Genomic DNA, 21,677 nt, shown 5'->3' on the forward strand with positions numbered 1-21,677 from the left:
AATATTGTCACACTGCTGAATATGCAGAGTTGCAAAAGCTATGCTGACTGTCTGCAGAATAATCTCACAAATCATAGGGATAACACTAGCCACTGCTCAATACATAGAACCAGCACGATGAACCCGATTGTTCAATCCAATTCCATTGAATGGTACAAGATATACATGGCAACCATGAAAATGAATGGTCGCCTCCATAAAGAGTCTTGATTGTATTTTATATGAAAACAGTCAAGCAAGATGATAGAGTCATCAATAACTTTATTAATTTGCCAGTGATAGAAAGGTTGGATGCATGGTGTCAAGGAAGTGGCTAGAGCACACAAAAGACGACACAGAAAATGAACTGACAGTGATGAAGCATTCACGGTGACAAAGCATTTACAATGACATGGCAATACTGAAATCATTGAATCAATGCCAATAATTCGATAACCGATGATGCACACAGGAAACCATTGAGCTTCAAAACTTAAACCGCCAATATAGTCATGATGTGACGGGAGTAACATGAGATATGTCCAGAATGCCACAAGAAACATAATGATGCCATGTCATTGATGACAGATAATAACAGAGGAGCCAAATCATCATATGGTTGGACGCATGGTGTCAAGGAAGTAGCCAGAGCGCACGAAAGACGACACTGAAAATGAGCTGACAGTGATGAAGCTTTCATGGTGACAAAGCATTTACAATGACATGGCATTACCGAAATCATTGACGATGCTGATAATTCAAGAACTGATGATGCACAAGAGGAAACCATTGAGCTTCAAAACTTAAACCGCCAATATAGTCATGATGTGACGGGAGTAACATGAGATATGTCCACAATGCCGCAAGAAACATAATGTTGCCATGTCATTGATGCCAGATAATAATAGATGAATCAAATCATCATATGAGAACAACGTTAAGATAAAACTCTTTCAGTGGAAGATAGAGATTGAAGAACTTATCATCACGAGGAATCACACATAAATAATTTTCAGCTTAGTGAAGACGTCATCAACAGAGAGCCTTACAATTAATAATAGAGGTTTGAAGTTCTCTATCGTAGCTACCAACATCAACAGTTCATTCACTTTCTTGAATTGATCCTTGCTAATCGATAGATTGTTTGATTCAACTTTGCTGATTGATAGATTGCTTGATTTCTTTATTTCTTGATGGTGTATTTATGTTTGCTTGGAATGATCTTCCCTATGTAATTTTCAAGTAAAAGGGTCACCACCTTTTATAAGATTTGAGTCACCACTTTCCATTGTTGCCTTTGAGAATAATATATTATATTCCCAATTGATCTCCCTTTTTGATTTCATGCACTTATTCAATCAAGTTCTTCTCTTTTATATCTCCTTTCAGTGTAGGGAGTCACATCCTCTCATTTGAATGCCCTTGTGAAAGCACAGCCGTTGGTTATGAAAAGATGATGCATAAAGGAAACTGTTGAGCTTCAAAACATAAACCACCAATATAGTCATGATGCGATAGGAGTTACACAAGATATGTCCAGAATGCTGCTAGAAACATAATGGTGCCATGTCATTGATGCCATATAATAACTGAGGAGCTAAATCATCATATGAGAACAATGCCAAGATAAAACTCTTTTGGCGTAAGATAGAGAATGAAGAACTTATCATAAGGAATCACACATAAATAATTTTCAGCTTAGTGAAGAATTCACTAACAGAGAGACTCACAATCAATAATAGAGGTTTGAAGATCTCTATTGCAGCTGCCAACATCAACAGTTTATTCACTTTCTTGAATTGATCTTTGCTAATTGATAGATTGTTTGATTCAAACTGTGCTGATTGATAGATTGCTTGATTTTTTGATGCATTGATGAGTGATGATGTATTTATGTTTGCTTGGAATGATCTTCCCTTTGTAATTTACAAGTAAAAGGGTCACCACCTTTTATAAGATTTGAGTCACCACTTTCCATTGTTGCCTTTGAGAACAATATATTATATTCCCAGTTGATCTCCCTTTTCAATTTCATGCACTTATTTAATCAAGTTCTTTCCTTTACTATCTCCTTCGAGTGTAGGGAGTCGCATCCTTTCATTTCAATACATTTATGAAAGTGTCACACCCTTTGGTTATGAAAATATACATTTGTTTGACAGAATTGCTGCCCCTTTCACTTCCTATTTCTTGCTTCTCAAATCTGTCTTTACTACATTTCAAATCTGCAAATATCCCAATAACATCAACATATCTTCTTCTTGATCTGCATATCTTTTTTCTTCTTCTTTTCTTCTGAATTCTTCTTTTAGATCCCTTATTGTACTTATGCTCTGAATCCGCTCTAGATCTTTACTCCCTATTTCTCCCATTCCATTCGGGCCTTCTTTTCCTTTATCTTCACATGTCAGAGAGGGGTCACACCTCTTCATCATATCTACCTTTTGGCAAGAGTCACGACCCTTCATTATTGTCCCTCTTTCAAGGAGTCACAACCCTTCATAATTTGAACTCGTCCAAAGTGTCACGACCCTTCTTAACTACAACCCCAATTTAAGAGTCACAACCCTTAATAACTACAACACTTTTAAAAAGTCACAAAACTTCATAATTACAACTGTTTTGAAAAGTCACAACCTTTCATAATCACAACCCTTTCAAAGAGTCACAACCCTTCATAACTACAACACTTTTAAAAAGTCACAAAACTTCATAATTACAACTGTTTCAAAGAGTCACAACCTTCATAATTACAACTTTCTCCAAGAGTCACAACCCTTCATAATTACAACCCTTTTGAAGAATCACAACCCTTCACCTTTTGAAAGTCACTTCTCTTTAGACCGTTTGTTTAGCTAAATTTTAGTTATTTTTTAATTATTCTATTATGTATTTTATTCAGTTATTATTTTTTATTATTTAATTCTATTTCAAGAAGGGGACATGATAGTCTGCCTTGCCCAAGATTGATTGTCCTCAAGCAATCATAAACTATGACCCTTTTTTAGAGAAAAACATCTATTATGAACTAAAAATGGTGCATACACATGGATATATTGAAAAATGTAGCATACACATAGTAGACACATTGATACATCCACACACAAGGCATACACATGAATATATGTATACATAGTTCACTTGCCCAATAAGTGGTAGGAGTGTCCACTAAGGACCAGATTCATCTCTTAGGGTAATCAATTCACCACTTAGCCCATAAGTTGCTAGGAAGTCCAACCACTTAGACACTTTTTCTTTCGATCTGTCCCTCATTTTTTGTGATCTTCTTCTCATGCATGTATTTTTGGAGCAGCTGCAATTACAATAATATTAGCACATTTACTTATCAATGGTCAATAATGTAATCTTTAAGTTTAGTTTAGATAGTTTCTATTTTATTTTAAGTTAATGATTTTTCCTTAAGGAACATTGTCTTGTAATTGCCCATAAATTGTAACTTTATTTTCATTAAATAACTAAGTAATTACTTGAACATGCCATCAAAGTGGTCTCATAAAAAATTGTAGTGAAAACTTGCATTTTCTTCATCATCTGAAATTTGCACCAGTTTGTTGTGCAAATCCCTAGTCACTTTCTCTAGCAAAATTGCGTGTTTATGAGTTCTTTCAGGCTTGCGAAGGGTTTCTTCTGCGCTCGTCTAGGTTTTTTTTGAGTGAGTCTTCTTTGTGTATTCATAGTTTGGACAGGTCATTTCTTTTTTCTAGCATCACGTGTCTTTTTGTCCCATGCCCAAGCTTCGTCAAGCTGCGACTTTTTTGGCACTTTTCTAGCCTGCGTTTTTGTTGTTTGATCACTCTGCTTGAGTTCTAATGTTAGCCACTCACATTTTTTTTCAAAATTTTATTTTCAACACTTTTTTATGATCGGGACTCATCATTGCATGTTTTTTGTTTGCGATTTTGGAACCTGCGTTTAGTTATTCAAGCCAGGCTTCTCTGTGATTCCATTTCACCTGCATTTTGAAGTTTGCAGCTATATTCTTTTGTTTGAAGCTGTTTTGTTTGCTATTTGACATGAAGTTATAATATGCGACTAGGGTTTTGTGAGGAATGATTGGACTAAGTTTTTGCCTTTTTTTTTCTGTTTGAAATCAAGGGTCTGTGTTTTCAGACAAATTTTATGCTTAACGTAGGGTTGGTAGATTTTTATTCCAGGGTTTAAAATTTGCAGAATTTCTTATCAGAGTTGTTTCCTGCCTAGGGATCCATGTGCCTCAATTGCATCATGTGGAACAAGGCATATTGACAAGCTTTGAGTATTGGTGTCTTGATGCTGCTGTTCTAGGTACTCAGCCTTGATCCACGGTGGCTGGAAAAGTCCAAGACAAATATGATGACTGCAATTGTGAAGCGGTGATACTTGTTAAATTATCGGTCATCTATGATCAGCTGCCACTATTGCCAATAGGAAAGATAATTGTAGAGATCTGGAAGTCCTCGAAACATCTCCATGAAACCTTGGATTAAGAGCAAACCGTCCTTTCTCAGGAACCAATTGTTTTCAATCATGATGGATAAGAAGGTGTCTCTGCAGGAGCATCTGATGAAGATCAAGGATATTCGTGACCAATTGGAGGCTATTGGTTGCACAATGGAAGAGGACATGGTTGCCATTATAACGAAGAGTCTGCCACGTTCATATGAGCATTACATTGAGATGCTCAATATCACTTCCACATGTGTGGATCTCAAGTTTCTTGATTTCTGCAACAAGCAACATGCTTCTATAGTAGGATCAAGGGAAATTGTAGTTTGGGTCTAGCACAAACACTTCTCTAGGTTTTCATTGCAAAAGCCATAGATAAGGACAAAGATAAAGGCCAGGCCTCCCAGTAGCAGTAGGGACTTGGTAAATCTTAGGAGAATCTTAAGAAGATTTAGTGCAATTACCGTCATATATATGGCCATATAAAGAAAGATAGCAAGAAACGACTAATGTTTGTGCAATCCTGAGAGGGAGGGTCTTAGCAGAAGGTCCATGCTACCACACATTCTGAACAAAAGGAGTCTTCCTTCTATGTGCTCCTGGCCAAGCGACCATATGATCATGTGAGTCATCTGCCTGGTACATTGACTGGGGTGTCTCTTGGCATTTCACACATCATTGAGATTGGTCTACAAAATACACATCCTTCACTGATTCAGTGTTTTTGGGGAGGGGGAAATTATACAATTGCATAAAGAGCAACGTTCAGATCATGTCTGGTGGGAAAAATTTGATATTTCTTAATGTATGCTTTGTGCCAGATATGGAGCTCAATCTATTGTAAGTTAGCTAGATTACGTGCCATTCTTCATAGCTTGATTTCATCTTTAGTTTGTTGACAGGGAGACTTGTACTATGGTTGCTGTGATATATTCTCCTCTACAATAGAATTTAATAAAAAATAATAATACTATAGTTAGAAATATAAAAATAAATAAATATTAATATTAAAATATAAATAAATAAATAAATTATAATAGATTATAACAGAAATGAAGAGACAATTGATATTAAATAACCATCCATTTATATTCAATTATAAGTAATAATCAAATGAAGTATATCGATCGAATCATTTGCGAGTTGATATAAATAATCGGATGGGTAAATATTCTTTGCCAACATAGTTGATTCCAATAGATCGATTCTTCTAATAGTCAATAAATTCCAAAAATAGCTTATTTCCATGCATCTGTAGACAAGGACAACAATTTTTCTTATGGGATAATATCATGTAATGATTATCATACAGCCGGCAATCTCACATATTGTGACGGTTGATAATTCAAAGTTATAGGACAATGGCTTATATATTAATACATGATGCAGTGATGATAAAGAAAGTATGTAAGAACAAGGATGAATATGATCAATTTCCACAAAGTCAGTGATAACAATTAACATTGTTAGTTTTTTTAAAGCTGCAATGTATAATGTAAACAACAATGTTAATGAGTAAACAAAAACAGCGATTCATTGGAAATAATAACCAGTCAACATGACAAGTCTGCAAATGAATGGTGGGTGATTTCAAGACAGAAAATGACCAGTCAGTGTGACAAGTCAGCAAATGGATGGTGGCTGATTCTCAAGGCAGAAAGGTAGTGATTTATTAAAATAATAAATGTGGTAAGTGATTCATTAAAATAATAAATGTTATAATGAAAGGAGTGTAAACTGTTGGTAACCGATTATGAAAGGTATTAATTAATATTCCGAATTAGTATACCAATTAAGTGATGAAAATTGCAGAACTAGTATATCAATTAAGTGAAGAAAATAACAAATATGACTTACGGCAAGTTCCTTGAAAGGGTGCAATGGTGATCATGAAAAACAATGATTAATATAATTAAAAGATAATGATAACTGATTTTCAAGTAAACAAGAATTAATTGTCTGGAAGCTATTTTGTTAAGAAAGTGCTTTGTAGCCAAAGGGGCATGATCTACTTCAAATATGATAACTTCTCAGATGAAGGGAAGCATCTTTATGAGATTGGATGATATAATTCAGAAATGAAATATTGCAAAAAAGGCATCGAATCAGAGAATGTGGACTCTTATTAGATCTCATAAGAGGGAATGAAATATATTACTGCTGACAAGCGTCATGTGATAGCAAACTCTGCTGTAATTTATCTATGAGGAAATACTGATTTACAGGATATTATATCTGGAATATTTAAGTAAGGAGCTATTATGTGATTTTATATATATACACACCACACGTGCGTGCACACACACACACACATATAAAGGAAGACCAAATCATAAATATTACAAATAATTTATAACGAGATACCTTTATTACATTATTGATGTATGTGTATGTGATCTCATCTTGTAAGCAATGAGGGTGAATGGAGGAAGTAATGGAATTGCAGTCCACCAGCTCTCCCAAGTTAAGTAGGATACCCCAAGGGATGGAATTGTCATAGTGGGACGTTCTTGTAACTTGCATGCTAAGAGGTGAGTTATCATGGTGGGATGCTGCGTGCTCTTAGGCTTAGTTGGATTGAGCAGTTTACTAATGCCCTCTCCAGGCTTTCCTACCAAACCAAATCCATGATTGGTTATGGGTAGAAGACACTTGTGACATTTTTCATTGTGTCATATTTAGGCTATTAAATCATGTTTTTATTTGTCCATTTATGAAGTTTTTAATGATTGGTAATATATATATATATATATATATATATATTCTTATTGATTGTCTATCTGTGAAGTGTATATATATATATATATATCTCATGAAATTACAAATTTAGGACAAAATTCTGGCAATCACTAATTGGGTACATTAAAATTGGTATCAAAGCATAGTCCTGCCATATTGTGAAGAATAGTTAATGTAAATCTATCAAAGTAGAGGGAGTAAAGACAATACGTATGAGCAAATAGCCAATGAGATGCAAACTTTCATGGAACAAACCAATCAAACCCTTATGAGCCAAATAGAAAAATCAAACCAAGCACTCATTTAGACTTTGCAAAACATTGGGAACTCAATCATTAACCTTAAGGATAATTCGTCAAATCAAGAACATAAGTTCCAACCACTCATAGAGTAATGGGTCATTATGTTAGTCAAACTACCCTTCATACCTAGGGAAGATACTCCAAGGAAGGAAGAAGAAATTAATCAATCTACAAATAACACTGTAGATTTTGCTAGAGCATATGCAAGTCTTGAACCAAATATTAGGGAATTAATAACATTTACAGAATTTTGTGAGGCTAAAATACAGAGTTGTCCAAGAGGGAATAGAGACTTCGAAATAAGGCCCCTAAACATAAGGTGAGTAAAGTAACACTTCCAGACTTTGATGGGTAAAAAAGTTACAGCTCATGCTTGGCTGCAAAAGTTGAACGCTTATTTCACCCTTAGCGCAATGATTAAAGGTGTGCACTCCAATTTGCTATCCTTCATTTAGAGGGTTTAGCTCATGAATGGTGATACCATGGAATCCACATCCAAGGACACCAGAAGAATTCTCATAAAAAATTATTAAAAGGTTAGATAGGAAGCACCCTTGAAAAGACTTTAAAATGCTGGCTCAAATAAAATAACAAAGAGTTATAGAAGGTTCAATAGCTGAATTGCAAAGAATCTCAGTCCAAGTTTCAAGTTTGATACATAATCATGGAGTTTACAGAGCTTGTCAGTGTGGAAAGTAGCACCGGACTCTATTTTTAGATGGTGACACTTAGAGAGCATCTAGGATTTTGCTGTTGGTTCATATGGATATTGTGCACTAATGAACACTCCATCTGGTATCCATGTATTTTTGTTTTTTGTCGATGATTTTGGTAGAAGAATGTGGGTGTATTTTCTTAAGAACAAAAAGAAGTGTTTAGCATGTTTTAGAAGTTTAAGGCTTAGTGGAAAAACAATCAAGTTGCCAGATAATCACTCTTAGGTCAGATAATGGTGGAAAATTCTGTTGTTTAGGTTTCATCGACTTCTGTGCAACGCGTGGCACTAAGCTTCAACTTACCACACCTTATACCCCTCAGTAGAATGGTGTTGTTGAGGGGAGAAATCACACAATCATTGAGATAGCCCAACCTATGTTGGAGCAAAGAAACGTTCCAAAGAAATTTGAGTAGAAGCAGTCTGCAGTGTTGTTTATCTTCTGAACATATCTCCCACATAGGCTGTTAAGAAGACCCCGAAAGAAGCTCAGTCTATAAGGAAGTCCAAAAATAAGTCATTTGAAGGTCTTTGGCATTCCAAATACTAATCACACGTGGTTTCCAAGAGCTAAAATCTGATGTTCACTAGCTAGAATGATAACCACAATGCTTGTTGACTGATTGATGTAGACGCTGATTGTCTCATATTAAGTTGTGATGTTGTAGTTGGTGAAGAATGAGCACCCTTTTAACTGTCTTCTCCAATTTTAAGTTTCTTGGATCAGTCTCTCAATGTTAAAGATTTCGGTATTCGTCTTTCCTTAGGTTCACCTCAAGGGAGGGATTTAGATGACTTCAACTCTGAAGGTGTGGAGTCTCCTAGACATTATATTGCACCACTCGATTTTCCTCAAGCAACCGCTGATCTACATTTAGTTGACTTTGTTCCAGGCACCTCTAGTGATATTGATACTCCTATATTGGATGTTGGTGCTTCTACACTCCAGCCTGAGTGGTGGGCCAAGGCCATTGCATAATGATGAACTTATAGAGGGTAGATTAACTAGGCGCAAGAACAAACAATAGAGCTCAGTAAAGGTTTCTCTTACAGCCAACATTCATAGTGCTTATGAGCCTCAAATATATTCTGAGGCTAAAGGAATGCTTGAGTAGGAACAAGCTATGAAAGATGAACAAAATAGTCTTTGGAAGAACAACACTTGGGTCTGTTTGATCTTCCTGCCGAGAATAATCCATTGGTTGCAAATGGGTGTATAAAGTCAAATATAAGGCTGATGAAACTCTTGATAAGTACAAGGCGCAGTTGGTGGCCAAAGGGTTCTCATAGAAAGAGGTCTTTGACTCAGGGGACATTTGCTTCCGTAGCCTAAAAGAGCAATGTTCGGCTAGTCCCTGCTATTTCAGCTGAGTTTGGATGGGAAATCCATCAAATGGATGTCAAGAGTTCTTTCCTCAATGGTGAATTTCAGGAAGAGGTCTATGACACAACTTCCAGCTTTTGAGATTGTTGGTAAAGAACACCAACTTTACAGATTGGTGAAAGCACATTATGGCCTCAGATAGGCTCCTGGGGTTGGGTACATAAAAATTGATAAGTACTTATTTGATCAAGGCTTTCAGATGAATTCTTCCAATCCTAATTTGTATGTTAAGCATACTAATGGAAATATTCTTTTTCTTGTCATTTATGCTGACGACCTGATCATGACTGGTGGTGTAGCACATTTCATCAAGCAGATCAAACAACATTCATTCTAATCATTTGATATGAACAGATTGGTACTTTTGCATTACTGTCTTAGTGTAGAGGTTTGGCTTTCTGTACAACAGAAGCAAAGTTCCTAGGCTACTGGTTATAAGACTTAGATTGGGCAGGTTCTATTGATAACTGAAAGTCTACTTTTGGGCATGTCTTCAATTTGGGAATAGGTGCAGTCACATGGACTAGCAAGAAGTAGCAGGCAATATCTCTTTCCTTGACCAAAGCAGAATATGGAGGAACTGTTAAGACAACTTTTGAGGCAGTTTGGCTTTCAATGATGCTTTGACATGTAATGTCTTAAACAGGTCTTTCACCCTTGTATTGTGACAATCAAGGGGTGTTGAAACTTGCCACTAATCCAGTCTTCCACGAGCGCACCGAACATGTTGAGCTTCATTGTCATTTCATCTGCGAAGATGGATCAATTCAGTTCCAGTATGTTCCAACTGAGGAGTAGACTGCAAACATTCTCGCCAATTTTCCCTGAGCATGGATAATTTTGTAAGACTTAGGGGGCAACTTAGTGTAGTTGATAGATTGACCATTGGAAGGTATTAGAATTATATTAGCATATTTTCTTATTAATGTTCAATAATGTAATCGTTGGTTTAGTTCAGATAGTTACTATCTTGTCTTCATTTAATCATTGGTTCTTTAAGAAACATTGTCTTGTAGTTGCCTATAGGTTGTAACTTAGTTTTCATTAATAACTAAGCAATTACTTGAACTACTGCAGTCATTCAACTTGTTTCTTCCTTGGATGAAGTTGTCAGCAGATGTGACATTAGATTTGTATGCCAAGGTGACTGCTTCCTTCAGCAGCTCATAAATCTGTCTTTGGGGATCTCCATTTCAGCAAAGACCTGTAACATGATGATCAGTAACATGACTTCACTATTGAAACTAGTAAGGTGCCTCCTTTTGCCCTAAAAATACGCTTCCCTCCTCGTTTTCTATAAAAACCAAAAAAACCTCATTGGTTAAAACAAGCCAAAAACAATTGAAAGTAACTTTAAATGAATCTATATATCTAGCAAGAATCTCAAACCAAGAAAAACCAGAATATTCAATCCAATTAATAGGGTGACTATCAAAGACCAAATTGCAATGACATATTTGAAATAAAAAAAGGATTCTCAAAAGTTTCAGGCATATTGCAAAAATCACAAGTTTTTAGTAGATAAACCACAAAGACCCTATCAGCAACCATCTTCTTAAGAATCAGTAGCCATCTAAAACAGGTTTTTTTTGGTTCAACAATTTTTAGCCAAAGGTGGGTCGAGATAAATTTCCATTTAGATTCATTTTGGGTTCCAAGCTTTATTCAACCACATGTACATCTCAACCAAGCCAACCGACGTAAGATGTATTTTGCTGACTGAGACGTCGGTGAATTTAGAATTGTCTTGCCATATCATTTTCCACCAATTTCTCATCATAGATTAACTTTCCTGGAAAGTTACCACTAAGGATACTAGAAATAATGGTATAGGTTTTCTTTTCAGAGGAAGGCAAACCATTCTTCGTGTTCAGCTACTCCCAAGAACTCATTTTTCCAGGGACCAGAATGTCATGAATCCTACTAATCCTTGGGACAGCCCAGCATTTAGCAGAGCAACCTTGCGGCAGACTAAGGGTTTACCATTTATCATTGTATTCTTCCACAGTGATCTATTTCGAACATAAAATTGAGGATTATTCGAAACTGCAGATCCATTCAAAACCAAGTGCCTAACATGAGCCCAAGCTTTCCAAAGAGAAGAAAAGAGTAAAGACCTCTGAACCATAAACCTTAACCCCAAACTGACAAAAGAGTATGTTTTGGAAGTGAATGGGCTCCAAATCTTACTCTTTTTTGGCTTTGATAACAATAATTTATTTCTTACTAATACTTACCAAGTTTCATCCTCTTGCAAAGCTTTGAAAATCCATTTACAAGCCAAGGCAATATCTTGAGCTTTCAGATCTTTGAGGCCAAGGCCCCCTTTCTCTTTAGATAAATAAGACCAATTCCAAGCAACATTATGTCTCTTTCTAGTGCCTTTACTGTCTGACCAAAGAAACTCCCCCATTTTTTTTTGCAGCTTATTGATTTGACAGTTAGCAAAAAGCCATGCAGAAGAATGATAGCTGGCATGGGATGCCATCACCTTTGGACCACCTGAATTCTATCAGCCGAAGAAAGAAGTTGAGTTTTCCATTTTATATGTTTTTTGCCTCAACTTTCTTGTAAATCCAGTCCCACCTATTTTTCAGAAAAGGAGAAACAAAAAAGGGGATGCCAAGATATCTGTACATATTGAAAGGATTAGACTAGCTCCAACCCTTCATAAAAAGCTGCATAGGAGGAGGCTTATCCCAACTAATTACCACAGATTAATGAGGGGCAATCTTAATCCAAAAGCGTGATAGAATAGATTTAATGTTTTTAAATTTAGAGTGCAATTGAAATCACCTTAAAAGGTTCAATGAAAAGAGTTGCATCATCAGCAAACTGAGCATTCAAAAGTTGTTCATTATTAGGCAGTAGCAGACCTGTGATAGGAGTAGAGATAAGGTCAGATCTTTGATTATAATGCAAGGCATCAACAGCAATTTAAACAATGCGGGGACATTTGGACACCTTTGTATTATGGATCATTGGTGTTAAATAGGTTCTGAGAGATCACCATTAACATCAATAACAGTGGAAGAAATAATGCACAATACGTTAATCCATAGTTTGCAGCGAAAGAAAAGGCTTTGAGCATGCTCAAGAGAAATGATCGTTCAATTCTATCAGTCTTTTTCAAAATCCTCAAGTATCATTGCAACATTCTAATCATATTTTATGGCCCAATGCATATCTTCCCAAGTGGTGATGAGGTTCTCTAAAATGTATTCTCCCTTTAATGAATCCGGTCTGGGTTACTGAAACAACTTTATTTAGAACTCCAGTCAACCTTCTAGCAAGACTCTAAGCTAGAATTTTGCAAGACACATTGAATAGATTGATCGGCCTCCAGTTTTTTATGAGAGATTTATCCCCTTAATTGGGAATAAGCTTGATGGTTTCCTTGTTAATATTAGCGTTCTCCTTGGAAGCAGCATTGAAGACTTTCAACAGTTTTGCCCCTACCCAACCAATATTTTACTTTTAAAATTCAGCAGATAGACCATCAAGACCCCAGGATCTTGTACAACCTATCAAAGCATTTAGGCATCTCATCCTCCTTTCCTTTTTTAGCAACTTTCTTCTTAGAACTTGTTTTTTTGAGTTAATAATTCTATCTTTATGTTTCCTCTTTTTAATGTCATCTTTGTGAGGGCCCGAGACCTCCATTTTGGAGGAATGCTCGGTCATATAGTTTACTCTCATAGGCATTGGAATTGCCATAACCAATTTTTTACCAAAAGCCTCATCACCAGGTTTAAGGTTAGAGTTTGTGATGAAGAGATCATCTATGTTCTCTTGAAAGGAAGAGCTCATAATTTTCCTTTCTCTTTCTGCTTTATATTGAATTGAATTATGAGCTTGTTGCCGAGTATTTTTCGGACCGAGGTGATATGTTATAGCTTTTATTAGGCTTATGAGAATTTACAGGAGCAGCAGGGCACTTTGCATGGATAACCTTCACTTTTCCCTCAAAACGAGCATCTTCTAATGAGAGCTTATCTTTATTGATACTTTGGATCCCTGTCGTCACCGCATACTCATTGGGCATCAGTAGACTCAGCCATTTCAATAACATTGTTCTTCTCCTCATTACGAGGAATGTCAAGTAGGGTATGCTCTTTGCAGACTTAAGTAACAATTATTTTATTAATTTTTTCCACCTGTTGAGACGCTTCATTTGGTTTAAAGGCTCTCCTTGCTTTGGGTTTAACTTAGGGCAGTCCTTACGGAGGTTACCATTTCTTATATATATGTAGCAATGAAAAAATGCACTAAGTCCATCATTTCAATTTCACAATTATTTGACTATTTCAATTTAAATGTACACCGTATCAGGAATAACCACATCTGGGACTAGGGAAGCCAGAACCCTGGCATTGAGGTGAGGAAGTGTAACCCTAGATTCCTCAATTTGCATTACCATGCCAATAGGCTTAAGAATTTGGGGAATAAATTTCCATAATGGAGGATCTTTTTTGATTTGAAGCCAGTTAGGGGCAGAATGGATTACCACCTCTTATAGCTTCTGTAGGGGACCAAAGCAAGACACGAAACATGATTTGACCCATGTTTTAATATTCCTTCTTGATCACTTTATCTTCTATATCACGGTTTTTGAAGAAGACAACAAACAGTCCTTTCTATACCATTTTACAAAAACTAATATAAATCCCCCATCTTTTTACCCTAATTAGAAACTATCCAATAATCAAAGAAATTTTCAAGAAGGAAGAGCAAACAGAGAATATTACCACATTTCTTAACCTAGTTTCCTCAGCCTTTTAAGTCCTTGACTGTATCTTCATTTGGAGAGACAGAGAGTTCTAAGGGAAGAGGAGCCCTTAACATCTCCTCCTCCAGGGTTTCTAATTTTGAGGACACTCCGCAATATTTTTCTGACCGGCTCAGTCCTTAGAAGTCCTTTGCATTCCAGTGTCCTATGGCGAGTCTGATTACTCCATGGAATTTGGCTTTGGGCAGGAACAAATTTGTGGAGTCTGCAGTGAGAGCTTCCCTGAATGTTGGCTTTGATCAATACCTTCTGTGTTAACACTCCCATCTTTGCTAGTATGAAGGGGATTAATTCCTCGATCATTACATCTTATCCCCACTACTATTTGTCCTTTCAATTCCCATGAACTTAGGGCTTGGGAGAACAAGAAAGGCTTACATATTTTGAATACATGGCAACCAGGTTGACTGTTGCATAAAATTAGACAGTACAGGTGCATGTTCTCACAAGCTTTGAAAAAAGGTTGGAAGACAACAGGAAGACAACACTTAACAAAAGGAGAAGACTGGAACGCTAGCCACAAATTTAGTTGAAAAGAATAAGTGATGGCCTGTCAAATCAGAAAGTAATAAAAAATGAATAAACAATTAAAACAGTAAAAAACAGCAATTCAACCATTGGAAGCAAGAAGAAGAAGGAATCCAAGCATGGCGGAGAGCACTAATCAGTGGTCATCAGTGAAAGAACTACAGGGGCATCAATGGCAGATGACCCTTCAGCTCCTAGAGTTTGCACTCACTTTCCCCAAAAATGATCCTCTTTCAAAGCTTTTTCACTACTAATTAATGTAGTATGAAAAGAAATTTTAAAAACAATTGCTCTTCTATGCTATAATGCTATCTATCTATACATATTTACATTTTAATTCTTCCTGTAAGACTATCTATCAAAGAACTAATAAGATCAACATCAATAACAAATACTTCAGTATTAACCTTGTACTTCAGTATCAAGCTCAGTCCGTTGCTTTCTTTAAAGGCATTTTATCATCTATTTGTTGAGCTTATTCAATGAATGTACGAACCTCGAAACTTATATAGAGTATAATGACCTATCAGTCTCAAGCTGTTCATAGTTAGTTTCAAATACTATGGAATGGATCAAATGCAGGCTATACCATAACCATACTGATACAGTAACTGCATACAAGAATAATGGCAATAAATGCAGCAGTGTCAATTTTTATTCTATGGTAGTGTGTTGGATAACTCTTATGTAAGCGGACTCTATTTTTTCGTATGAGTGTCTGATGAGACTAGTTGTGTGGGTCCAAAGGAAAATCTCTCTCAATGAATTACTTTTGTTGTTCTGTAGAGCCTAGTATTGTGGTTCTGTTTGGTTTTGGTTTATTAAATGCATGTTTTGTAAGAATACTTCTTTCACGTGCAAAGGCAAAAGATCTGGAAGTGGAAAAGGTTTTATAAATATGCTCTTAGATAGGGGAGCAAATTGTGTTTTGGAAGAAAGTAAAACTTTGCACTAAGTGCGACAACCATTTGGTCAAGTTGGTGTCTATGATGCTGCTTTTTTATTTGACATGTGTTGGCACTCATGTCCTCATAGAAAATGTTCTTTAATGTAATGTTCACCTATTTTCAGTAATAAATTTCCTATGCTTTCTTTCCAGTTCTGAGAAAAAAAGTTCAGATCTTTTTAAGGAACTACATATTAGTTTTTTACATAGTTGTGTACAATATGTCTAATGGTTTTAGACATTGTCAATTTCAGTCTTCCCTAGGATTGGTTTGTAGCATTGTAAGTTTCATTTCAGTAGATTTATCTTTACTCTCAACAGTAATCAGTTGGGGGATCATAACATCATTAATGAACATAACTGGGTTCAAAGTTGTACAGTTTGTGAGGTAGTACTATTCACTGGCTATGAGTCTTAGTCTAGTGTAATAGGTGTTAATGTTGTAGCTTCAGTCGGATTGATTTGATCAGAGATAAACTTTATTTAAATTAGTTATCTTGACTAATAATCATTTTTTAATAATTATTAAACAAATAACACACACACACACAACTGTATATGTGCACATATTAATAGCTGTTAATAATACTTAACAATTTACTAGTCAAAATGATTATTATAAACTTGACCAAATTATCTCAGTGACTGCCAATTGCATAACAGATTGGGCTTCCGATATAACACCCGATGAGATACATAAGAATCAGGTATTACATACCCCGATTGGTTTGTGATTAATGTACTTAGGGTGGCGATTAAATTCAGATCGCTTGACTATTATTGACATCCCTTGATAGTGTGGTATGAATCGGTGGATCCGTATAGTATGATAAGGCACACCCATGTACGGATATGACCCTACGTGGCCTAGAGCCACATAGAGTCATGTCCCTACATGGGACGTGACTTATCATGGTAATATTTATGTGAAGATCTCTGCAGATTGAAAGTAAATACAGTTACAATAATATAAGTACATCTGCAGTAGATCTACAGTAATAAAGCAGATTTATTGAAGATAAATTTAGAACATCAATACATCATATCAGTGAGGAAATATATACAAATATATCTGCACAAAAGAAGAGTCTAGTAAATGAAAATAATACATAGAGAAAATACATACACAAATTTTAAAAGGTATTATATCTGGTCTTTATTCCTTAACATGGTATTAGAGCCTAGTTGTAATGCCCCACTAGGGGAACCTGAAAGGGTAAGACAAATTGATTCAAAGTTTGGTGAATAATTTTTTTTAACATCTTTTTCTTGCTAATTTCACTTAATCCCAGATGTAAAGTCCTAACAGGTCCTCTAATGTCACCCTTAAACAACATTAGTTAATTTCCTTTCTAACATTTCATCTTTACTACTTAAGTTAATCCATCTATTAGTGTTACATTTACTTATGATTTAATACATTATTCATCCTAATATCCCTTTCCAAATTAGGAACTAATGTCCTAGTCCGTACAATCAAATGTATCTACTTAACATGCAATAAAGATACTTGAAATAGATTTAAACCATCAACCATACATGAAAACCAAATCACCTTCTATTCACTAATAACATTATGAAGAGTACATGGTTCTTTATTTCATTATCCATTCATCTAAATACAAAATTTACAATGTTATGGCATCATCGTAACTTCATTCATTTTTTGAAATAATATAGTATGTTCACAATTCCCTTTATTTCTCTTGGAGATACCCTTTACCTGTTGAAGTATAGCATCAGTCGAAGTGATATACTCATTACATTGAGTATTTGTATTCATGATTTATATGAACATTGTTTTATGTCTTATATTATTGATAAGAATAATATATAATATATAATATATGTAATATAATATATATTATATATATTATACATTATATAATAATATTACATATATGCTTAAAGGTGAGTTATACATATAGTTAACTAAAGATGATTAACTATAGGAACATGTCTCTTGAAGAGACATGTCTTCTTTTCTCATATTTATATGAGATCCAAATCTACATTTGGAAATCATCAATCACATGGCAATGTTACTACATTTGTAGAAACGACCTTAGAAAAACAACATTACCCTTATTACATATATTTTCATTTCATGATACATATACATATGACCTGTTCTTTCTTAAAGATTTTACATTGCAATATTACATAGGTTTCTTCCAAGGAAATACAACAAATAGATTTCACAAATCAATCTTCAACAACTGCTGAACAAGGATCCATATAAAGCCATTGATGAAAACTCGATCAGTACCTCAAAAATATTTTACCACCCAACCACATGGAGCCATAAATGGTCCACTCCCTTAGCTAGGAGATATGACCATGATCCATATAGGTCCTAAGATAATCTAAGGCTTATACCCCAAATATCAAAGTACAAAGATATCGTAAGGCCACACAAAGCAAAATGCCCAAAATGAAAGTACAAGGCAAATGGACAACTAGAGGCAAAAACAAAGTTAAGGGTTTAACCACATCTAGTAGAGTGTTGTCACATACCCCTCAAATGTTGGGATCAACCTCCTGAACCCTTGTCACCCTACTACATCAAGGCCTTACAAAGGATGACATATAGTCCCGACTCCCAATACTCCAATAGGACAAGTGTGACCCGATATCACTTATCCCGATTAATGTTGTAACCCAAATCCCTTGACAACCCATTTATTTAATTAATGTTTTCACTTGATTACAAACTTACATGTAGAGCTAGCCTACTCAGGGCTCTAGTCTCTACTACATAGGATCCTCCAATGACCACTTTTGGGTCCCAACACCTATGGTGAACCACTCACCTAGGGCCTCTAGCCTACTCAAAAATTCAAAACCAAAATCATAGAAAATTTAAGAGCACAACATTCTTAGGGTCCCATACCCCTAGTTTAAACAAATCCTTCACACATTATATAAGCATCACAATGCATAAACAATAAAAAAGGCACAAAGACTATAAGCATATGTCTTTACAAGAATTTTCAATGCTAAACATAAATGGTATATGTCACATAACAATTTGACATGCCTCTGGTGTCGTAAACACCAATTGGAAGCATGAGAACCCAAGTAAGAGGTCAATCTGGTTAAAAAGACCTCCAAATCAAGCATATATAATTCCGAAACATATAATAGAAACATGTAGCAAGCACAAGAAACCATGGATAAGAACACATAAAGATATCACAATACTATATTTCACGACTCGAGTTACCAACAACCCTCTAACAGAAAATAATATATCTCTAAAAACTAGTGGCTAAATACCTTAGGAAAATGCATAGCAATTTTTACAAATAGAAACACGAAACATCTAAATAACTCTAGGAATTAAATATACAATTATAGTACATCAAGAGAACATATAAATAGATCTATATTTTGTCAGATAAATAATGCAATTAATAATTTCAATCCATACCCCAAATCAATGGAAGCAAGAGCAAGGAGACAAATAGAGTAAAATAAATCCACTTGAGATGCATCATTCAAACCTTCTCCATTTTCACAAATATTCATGGAAGAAAAAGCAATCAAACTGTAATAAATCCCTCTATTAACCTGTTAAATTCTCATTTATAAATCTCTCTTCCAAAAAGGAAAGAAACTTATAAATCCTTAAAGAATTATACTCACAAATTCTCCCTCACAGATCATTAATTTTTCTCCATAAAAATATTAATAAAAAGTACAACCAATCTCTCTTCTCCCTTTCAGCCATTCCCCCCTTCATATTTACATTGTAAACCATATATATGTTCTTGAATAGCTTTCACACCTCTTTAGGTAAAAAGACACCACCCTTCAAAATAAAAGTAATTCCAAAATCCGAAATTGCCTTAGTTTATGTAATTAACTACTATTTTACAAGTTGTTTAGGCATTTTAAGGGTAAATTAAGGTTATTTTAGGGGTATATAATGAATAAATGGTCAAAAAATGATGTAAATACCCTCTTTGGTGCTTTATAACCCATTTTTTGATGTCCATCACTGTATTTATGTTTTGGTCACATGTTCATCCACATGGACAACACCTATTACCTTTTTCTCTTGAATGCACATTAATACTCCTCTTCTAAATACTTATGCTTTTTATATTTTATTCCTTTTAATATATTTATTTTTTATATTTTAATAAATTTATTTTTATATCTAAGTGTATAAATAAATCACTCGCAAATAATTTATAACAAACACAAATACTTAATACACTAACTATGAAACAATCTACATTTATATAGGTATATATGTGTGCACCCATATATGCTTATATAAATATACCAAGCAAATATATAGACAATATACATGAAAATACAATTATCAAGATCATGAACATAGTTATAAACACTAGAATCCACAGATCAAACCATTAAAAAAATGATAAAATGGACTAGGTGACTTAATTCCTATTAGATGTCTAAGGATATAAGGAGGCCTATATGGATCATGGTTTCATCTCCTTTTTAATAACTGGTACGAGGATTTTGAGACATGCTCAGACCTATGTAGCTAGGTGGAGTTGATGCCTGGTACTTGCAAACATCTACATCACCAACCAACAAGATACAGTACATATGCATATATATACAAACACTGATAGACAAGGAAGGAGGAGTGCAACATTGTGTAGATCTCCCAAAGAATTGACAATGACTGCCTCCCCTCATCCAGAACACACACTAAGTAGAGTAAACACATACACACACACACACATATATGTGTGGAACAAGATGACTACACCTTTGCACCTCTTGGCATATGCACTTTCTCCTAGATATTATAGCAGTTAGATACTTGCGATTCCTGGTAGAGTGGCACCATATAGAGATCCTGAAGTTGCTGCTGGGTATAAGAGGGCACTTAACAGGCTCTTTAGTGATCCTGATGTGGCATCAAATGTTAGGAGAGAGTTTGTTGATTTTGTCTCAAGCAAAAATGCAGAGCCTGATGCAATCAATGACCAAAGTAAATTGGATGCCATTGGATGGTGGTACTTACATGGGGAAAGTTACATGTACCTCCAACCTCTTGCCATTAAGATCTTGTCACAAGTATGTATTTAAGTTTTTTTCCTTTTCTTATGGCTACTTAGCTTATCGAATTAGCACTCTTAAATTCCTATTGTATTGTAAAATTACTTAGCTAATTTTTTAAAATTTGTTGGTTGTCTCTCTAGGTTGCAAGCTCTTCTGCTGCTGAGCGGAATTGGAGTACATACTCCTTTATCCACTCAGTGAAGCGTAACCGGTTGGGTTCAAAGAAAGCAGAGGACTTGGTATTTATTCACAACAACTGGCGCCTCTTATCACGCAAGGATCCAGGATATAAGAAGGGACCAGAGAAGTTGTGGGATGTACTACCTGAGACTTCTAACTTGGATATGACTGTCCAAGATATATCTAGAATTGCCTTGCTAGATGTTGAGGAGGACGAGGAGGAGGATGTGGCTGCATCTGGGGCTAGTGGAACCGGTTTGGGTTCCAATGATGTGGAAAATGTCAATGATATAGATGAGGATGAAGCCATTGATCCCTCATATTTTGATGACCCATTTGACCCTTGAAGGGCATTTGCATCTTTGATAAACTATGTTTAAACATTTGTCATTGACTCATTGAGTCATTTATGATTTATCACTATGTTTCACAGTTTCAAACTTTATTAAGTCATAATTTATTATCTATCAATCTGATGAAGTAGTCTATGTTTTGAAATTCCATTTTGCATTTTAGTAATTCAATGTATGATTTTATTTACAACATTAGCATAGATTAATGAGTGAGTATTTAATGTTTATCTTTGACATTTTGCATTGATCAATAATCAAGTAACATTG

At 35.2% G+C, this 21,677-nt stretch overlaps 2 protein-coding genes across 5 annotated transcripts in view; both read left to right on the forward strand.

Moving 5' to 3' along the window:
* LOC149536757 (Ubiquitin system component Cue protein) overlaps nt 1–21,677 on the forward strand; it is a 122,542-nt gene that overhangs the window by 3,769 nt on the left and 97,096 nt on the right. The gene's annotated exons all lie outside the window — the stretch shown is intronic.
* Nucleotides 4,510–21,528, forward strand: LOC149536758 (uncharacterized). Its single transcript, XM_089803586.1, has 5 exons — nt 4,510–4,728; nt 8,909–9,138; nt 9,614–9,680; nt 20,632–20,892; nt 21,018–21,528. Exons 1-5 carry the CDS (start codon nt 4,510–4,512, stop codon nt 21,402–21,404), a joined length of 1,164 nt encoding a protein of 387 aa, XP_089659712.1. The 3' UTR covers nt 21,405–21,528.

Source organism: Cupressus sempervirens, chromosome 10 (genome assembly GCF_028749045.1).
Source record: "Cupressus sempervirens isolate cs-2001-9-10 chromosome 10, ASM2874904v1, whole genome shotgun sequence".
In the NCBI taxonomy this organism is placed as follows: domain Eukaryota; kingdom Viridiplantae; phylum Streptophyta; class Pinopsida; order Cupressales; family Cupressaceae; genus Cupressus; species Cupressus sempervirens.

Bases quoted from the DNA above. Each gene is read 5' to 3' on its own strand.
- LOC149536758 (XM_089803586.1), top strand. From the start codon at position 4,510: ATGGATAAGAAGGTGTCTCTGCAGGAGCATCTGATGAAGATCAAGGAT. The intron at 4,729-8,908 runs GTAGGATCAAGG...TTCTTGGATCAG, and splicing joins ACAAGCAACATGCTTCTATA to TCTCTCAATGTTAAAGATTT. The intron at 20,893-21,017 runs GTATGTATTTAA...TTGTCTCTCTAG, and splicing joins CCATTAAGATCTTGTCACAA to GTTGCAAGCTCTTCTGCTGC.